This window comes from Ailuropoda melanoleuca, chromosome 12 (genome assembly GCF_002007445.2).
Source record: "Ailuropoda melanoleuca isolate Jingjing chromosome 12, ASM200744v2, whole genome shotgun sequence".
Taxonomy (NCBI): Eukaryota; Metazoa; Chordata; class Mammalia; order Carnivora; family Ursidae; genus Ailuropoda; species Ailuropoda melanoleuca.
Window position 1 is genome coordinate 21,541,685 of NC_048229.1, and position 6,816 is coordinate 21,548,500.

Sequence of the window (6,816 nt, forward strand, 5' to 3'; positions counted from 1 at the left end):
GTGGTGAAGAGCCAGGTCTCAGGGGCAGGTGGATTGGTTTGGAATCCCAGCTCTGCCACCGTTGGACTCTGGGAAAGGCACTTGGCCGGTGTGAGGTTCCACGTACTCATCCGTAAAATGGGTTCAGAGCTCCAACCTCATGGGGCTGCTATGAGGCTGCATGGGACCCCAGATAGAAAGCGATTAGCACTGAGCCTTCCACACCTGGGAGCCGGTGTTCAGACATGTCCATTATGAAGGGGTGTGTGGGCGAGTGTGCCTGTCTTGGTGCTGGGGACCTGGGGAGCAGGTGTGAGGGCCGCGTGTCTGCTAGGTGAAGGGTGTTCAGTGTTGGTTGTTCTGTGTTTTTGTTGAGTGGGGTGTTCACTGGTTCATTGGGGACCCCCTTTTAAATTGGAGCTCCTGGGCTGTTTCAAATATGCCAGGCTTTCAGCCCCAGGAGGGAGAGTTCTGGTAGCCCCCCAGAGGCCATTCCAGGCAGTCCCCTGCTTGTTACCAGCTGGGAGCATCCCTCTTCAGCTCTGGGGCCCCAGTTCAGCTGTCCCCTTTCTCCAGCCTTGAGGCCCCCTCTGAATGCCAGCACTTTCAGCACCCCTCCAGGGCCTGGCTGAAGGAAGGGAAACAGGAAGGAGAAGGAACGGCCTGGGGGTGGGCCCTGAGGCTCCAGCAGCTCCCGCCTCAGTGCCGGCGGGTGGGGACTTTGAATCGTCTGAGCGCTAGGGGGCAATGTGTCTGTTCCAAAGAAACCGCGAGCCCTCGTAGGCTGAGTGCACCTCCCGGCACTCGCGGGGCGCCCACACCATGCAGGCACACTCGCCGCGTGTTCACGGGCACAGATGGACACAGGCGGGCATCCACTCTCCCACTCACAGAGGAAACAGACGCACTCGAGCAGAGACACCCCCCTCCCCTGCACACAAGGTGTGATGCGGCGGCAGGCCTAGGGACAAACAGAGGCATAGACCCACAGAGAGAAACAGGGCTGGGGGGGTCGACAGCGCCTCCCCCAGGGACACTCAGCGAGACACCCAGAGGCAAGTGAAGGCACGTACACAAACACACGTGGCTGCCCCGCTCACCCTACCAAGGCGAAGACACAAATGCAGGTCCCCCGCCACACAACCGCACAACATTCGTAGTGTGAAGGAAAGGTGACCCAGACACATCCTGAACAGAAACCCAGCCAGGCCCAAACACACCCTCCTTTCAGACACTCACACACCTTGTAGACTGAACTCTTGGAAACAGCCCCAGAAAAATACTCCCACACCCCCCCCTTCCCCGGAGCACACAGAATTATTCCACAGGAAACCTGCCCAGGTGTTCAGGGGACCCCTACCCCTGTGTGAAGTCATACCTCAGCCGAAAGCACACCCCAACCTGGGTCTCCCCAGACTGCAGGTCTGTGGGCCATTCTTCCCACTGGCCTGGCCCACCCAGGCCTTCAGACAGGTCCCAACTTCCCCTATTCCCTCCAGACGCACACATGAGACATAACACTCCTCACATAGGGCTCCAGAGACACCCATCTCCCAGCACCGATGGCTCTAGACGAGGGCTTTGCGTAGGCCTTTGCCCATGCGGGGTTCTCCTCCTGGCGGCCATTCCCCCTACCGGTCCCCTTCCTGATCAGGAGTTTCAGAGTCTCCCCGTCTTTGGCCTGGGGCCCTGGGTGGTGGTGGGGGGTCACTGGAGGCCTACCCAGTACCTTTATTTCTTTGTGCCTAAATCAGCCAAGCCCCAGTCTTTTCCGGCTCTCACTTCCCTGTCACTTTGCTAAGTAATAATTTCCATGTCCGATTCCATTTCTTTCTAGTTCTGAAACCTCTAAGCTATCAGCAAGAGGATAGTTCACATGAAAACTAATTACACAAAATCAATATTTAATCACAGACCAACAACCTGATCCTGCAGAAAAATCCTTTTAAAACTCCACCGCCCTGTACAAATACTTCTTCCCGATGCTTATTTATGGACCCCATTTTTGGTGGGGGTAATTTTCATTTTTAATTTCAAAAAGAAAAAATATCCGTAGATGTCCACAACAGGAAGGTCCCAGGAAGGACCTTGGATCTGAGCTGGCTTCCGCTCTCTGAGTTTCAAAGTTGCAGGTTTTTATTGCTTGTTTTCATTTGTATTCTTTTTGGGAGGGGTGTTATTTTCTTCGGGAGTCCCTCAAGAGACCCTGCTTCCCGCCTCCCCTCCCCCGAACTAGAGCCCATTTTCCTGGCATTTTGGCTCAGGAACACCCAGAGTCTGCTTTCCCAGCAGTGACTCCCGGGAGCAATGAATCGGTGTGCGTACAACGTGGTAACTTTTTAACTCCTGCCCACGACGGTGGAGTGCTTCATCTGAGGTTTTTAAATTTAAAAAGGGCTCAGGGGTTGGTTTTATTATAACGTTTATTTCATTTCAGATTTCATGCGCAATTTAGCGAACGCTAGACAGACTTGGGTGATAAACACTTTCTTTTGTGGGGGGAAAAGGCATTTTTATACACCATGCTTAATTTTATTTAGATTTAATAGCGATATCAGGGGCTCTTCAAAGAAAGTTCTTTTTTTTTTTTCCTCTCCCCTTCTCCGAAGAATGCTGGTCTGCTAGCAAAATCGCCTCGTGCTATTTTACGGCAAGGGAAATTACAGGCCTTCTCCCCCTTCCTCCCTTACACGCACTTTAGGGAGGAAAATACACACGCAGGCACACAGAATAAACACCTTCCCCACCCTCCATCCCCTCTAACTCCCAACTTCTAATTGCAAGATAGATTTCAGCCTCAGTGGGGATCCGGAAGATCTAAACATTTTAACTAAGATTATTGGGATAAATATTTCATAAAGAGCAGGGCAGATATTAAATTACTCCTATTGATTTTGGTATCACAACCCAATTCCGTTCCTTGGCCTCTTCAGTTTAATTGATCTCTTAAGGAGGCCAACCTCGCTCCCGCAGAGGGCCTGGGCCTTGGCCCGGGTGTCCGGAGTAGGGCGCTCCAGCGGGCGAGCGGGTGGGTGCGCCCTCTGCACGCAGGTCTTCTCGCAGCTCCCAGCTGCCTCGCGGCTGCGGCTCCGCGTTCAACCGATATGCATCCCCCACTCCCCCACAAGTAGCCGAGTGGTCATGGCTCCTCTGGGCGGACTCAAGCCGGCGACTGAGAACGGGGAACCCCAGAGTGTGCGGATTGGGAACAATTGTGCCAACCCCAGTGAGGAGTGAGCAAACGCCCGGGTCTTTCGAGCAGAACCCTAACTTCGGGGTTCCCTGTCTGCTTCCACCTCCGAAAAATCCGAGGGCCGGCTAACTTGGGTGCCACTAGTAGGCAGACAGCGGTGAAGAACCAAGGGTTCGCCCCGGAGCTGAAGCGCAGTTGACTCTTTGCGACTTTCCGTGCCGAGTCCAAGAGCTTTGCTTGGCGACCCCATTGTCTAAGCGCCCCGCACCGCTTACCGCCCACCTCCCCGCCCCCTGCCCAACCCGCAGGTCTCACTTCAGTTAGGGGTGGGGAGTTGGGAACTGTGTGAGTGGGAAGGGGGGGTGAACAAAGCCAAGCTCCCGCCATTCTCCGCCTGCGCCCCCTCCAGCCCCAGGCACCGGGAGGCCAGGGCGCGCCCCCCAGAGCACTGGCGCCGACCCCGAGGCAAAACCCGCGCGGGGGACCCGAGAGCTGGCGGAGTGCGGGTTCATGGCGGGGGCCTCAGCAGCCAGCAACCAGGACCACCTTAAGAGCGAGCCCCGCCCCGGGCCCGGAGCTCGGGCTGCGCTGATTGGTGCAAATGTAATGGCTGAAATTGATTGCTGAAATGCAAAACTTGTTGCTGCTTTTCCCGGCGCTGGGCGAGAGGCAGACACCGAGAGGGGAGCTGAGACCCTCGGAACGCCCCACGCAGAGCCCCCCCGCCAGCCAGCAGAGGGGTGCGCGGACCCCCCCAGGACTGCCCCCGCCCCCCCATTCCGGGCTCCTAGAGCGTAGCCGGAACGCCTCAGCCCGCTCGCCTAGCCTGGCCCCCCAACCCGCGTACGCCCCCCTCCTCGGGTCCGAGGGGGACTCGCGAAGCACCTCGGCGCGGAGGCAGGGAACCCGAGCCTTGGAGCGACCCAGCCTCTCGTCTCGCTGCCCGCGCGCGCCTGGAACCGGGCGCGGAGACCCCCGCGAACTCAGAGACCGAACAGAGGAGGACAGAAGCGTCAGGCGGCGGACGTGGCCGCGAAGCGGCGCGCCGGGGTGCAGCGCACCCGCCGCGGAGCAGGGGAACCGCGCCTTCCCTCAAACCTCGGCTCCAACCCCGGGCGCCTGCCGCCTCCCCAGCCCCGCTGCGCCCTCGGCTCAGGGCCCGCACCCGTGATGCCGAACGGAGCCTCCAGCCTTCCGACCCGCTGAAGGAGCAGTAACCGCTTGCTCGGGGCCGACGGAGATTGGCGAGCGGATCGTGCTCGGCGGAGGCTCGGGCTGCGGAGCGCGGGGACTCCGGGGGGAGGGGGGAGGGACCGCTCTGTCCATGCCCGGGCGCCAGCCACGGCTTTGAAGGGTCTCCTTGTTCGGCCCCTTAGCAGCTCCGCCACGGACTCCGGGAGGCTTCGGGAGACGTCCTGGGGCTTCCCACCCGACCCGATCGGACTTAAGAAGGTGATCGCTCTGCTCTCCCTTCCTCCTTCCCGCCTCCTTCCCCCCACTTAACTTTTTGTCTCCACTCGCCCGCAGCTCTGTCCCCTCCGCGCAAACCCACCCGCGGCTGTGCCGACCGCCGGGGCATGGGCCCCCCAACACGGCTCCCGGAGGCCCCGCGGCACCGCATGATGTGAGAGGCCCGGGTCCGGCCAGCCAGAGCTTCGGGAGAGGAGCTGATAGCCCCCAGCCTCGACACGCCAGGCGAGGTGGCGGTGCGCACTGCGCCCCCGCGGTGCTGAGCGTCCCGGAGCGCCCAACCCAGGGCCGGAACGTTTAGCTGGCCGGAGGCGCGCCGCGGAGAGCAGGCTGTCATGCCCTATTGATCCCCCCGCCCCCTGCCAAGTATGTTTGGGCTGGACCAATTCGAGCCCCAGATCAACAGCAGGAACGCTGGCCAGGGCGAGAGGAACTTTAACGAGGCCGGACTAAGCATGAATGCCCACTTTAAGGCCCCGGCTTTCCACGCGGGGGGACCCCCTGGCCCGGTGGACCCTGCAATGAGCGCGCTGGGCGAGCCGCCGATCTTGAGCATGAACATGGAGCCTTACGGCTTCCACGCGCGTGGCCACTCGGAGTTGCACGCGGGGGGGCTGCAGGCGCAGCCGGTGCACGGATTCTTTGGAGGCCAGCAGCCGCACCACGGCCACCCGGGAGGCCACCACCCCCACCAACATCACCCCCACTTTGGGGGCAACTTCGGCGGCCCGGACCCAGGGGCCTCATGCCTGCACGGGGGTCGCCTACTTGGCTACGGCGGCGCCGCCGGCGGCCTGGGCAGCCAGCCGCCCTTCGCGGAGGGTTATGACCACATGGCGGAGAGCCAGGGGCCCGAGAGCTTCGGCCCGCAGCGACCCGGGAACCTCCCGGACTTCCACAGTTCGGGCGCCTCGGGTCATGCGGTGCCTGCCCCGTGCTTGCCGCTGGACCAGAGCCCTAACCGAGCCGCCTCCTTTCACGGCCTGCCCGCCTCCAGCGGCTCCGATTCCCACAGTCTGGAGCCCCGAAGGGTGGCGAACCAGGGAGCCGTCGACTCGCTGGAATACAATTACCCTGGCGAGGCGCCCTCGGGACATTTCGACATGTTTTCGCCCTCCGATTCGGAGGGGCAGCTGCCTCATTATGCGGCGGGGCGCCAGGTTCCCGGGGGCTCTTTCCCTGGTGCTTCGGCCATGCCCAGAGCTGCAGGCATGGTGGGCTTGTCCAAAATGCACGCCCAGCAACAGCAGCAACAGCACCCCCCGCCGCAGCCGCAGCAGCCCCAGACGCAGCAGCAGCCCCAGCCGCCGCCACCCGGGCTTCTGGTCCGACAAAATTCGTGCCCGCCCGCGCTCCCGCGGCCCCAGCAGGGCGAGGCGGGCACGCCCAGCAGCGGCCTGCAGGACGGGGGCCCCATGCTGCCCAGCCAGCACGCACAGTTCGAGTACCCCATCCACCGGCTGGAGAACCGGAGCATGCACCCGTATTCGGAGCCTGTGTTCAACATGCAGCACCCCCCTCCCCAGCAGGCGCCCAACCAGCGGCTGCAGCATTTCGACGCGCCCCCATACATGAATGTGGCCAAGAGGCCGCGCTTTGACTTCCCGGGCAGCGCGGGAGTGGACCGCTGCGCTTCGTGGAACGGCAACATGCACAACGGCGCGCTGGACAACCACCTCTCGCCCTCCGCCTATTCGGGCCTACCCGGCGAGTTCACGCCGCCTGTGCCCGACAGCTTCCCCTCAGGGCCAGCCCTGCAGCATCCGGCCCCGGACCACCAGTCCCTGCAGCAGCAGCAGCAACAGCAGCAGCAGCAGCGCCAAAACGCGGCCCTCATGATTAAGCAGATGGCGTCGCGGAATCAGCAGCAGCGGCTGCGGCAGCCCAACCTGGCCCAGCTAGGCCACCCCGGGGACGTGGGCCAGGGCGGCCTGGTACACAGCGGCCCGGTGGGCGGCTTGGCCCAGCCGAACTTTGAGCGCGAAAGCGCGGGCGCGGGGCGCCTGGGCACTTTCGAGCAGCAGGCGCCTCACTTGGCGCAGGAGAGCGCGTGGTTCCCAGGTCCGCACCCGCCGCCGCCGGGGGACCTGCTGCCCCGTAGGATGGGCGGCTCAGGCCTGCCGGCGGACTGCGGCCCGCACGACCCCGGCCTGGCGCCGCCCCCTCCCCCCGGT

General features: G+C 62.2%; 1 protein-coding gene across 1 annotated transcript in view; it reads left to right on the forward strand.

The window, feature by feature from the left end:
* Positions 1–3,525: 3,525 nt before the first annotated feature.
* The window catches only part of MN1 (MN1 proto-oncogene, transcriptional regulator), a 48,575-nt gene continuing 45,284 nt past the window's right edge, over positions 3,526–6,816 (forward strand). Inside the window, exon 1 of the mRNA XM_034638032.1 lies at positions 3,526–6,814. Within this exon, the coding sequence (XP_034493923.1) occupies positions 5,011–6,814 (1,804 nt within the window). The 5' untranslated portion in view covers positions 3,526–5,010. The remainder of the gene's footprint in view (positions 6,815–6,816) is intronic.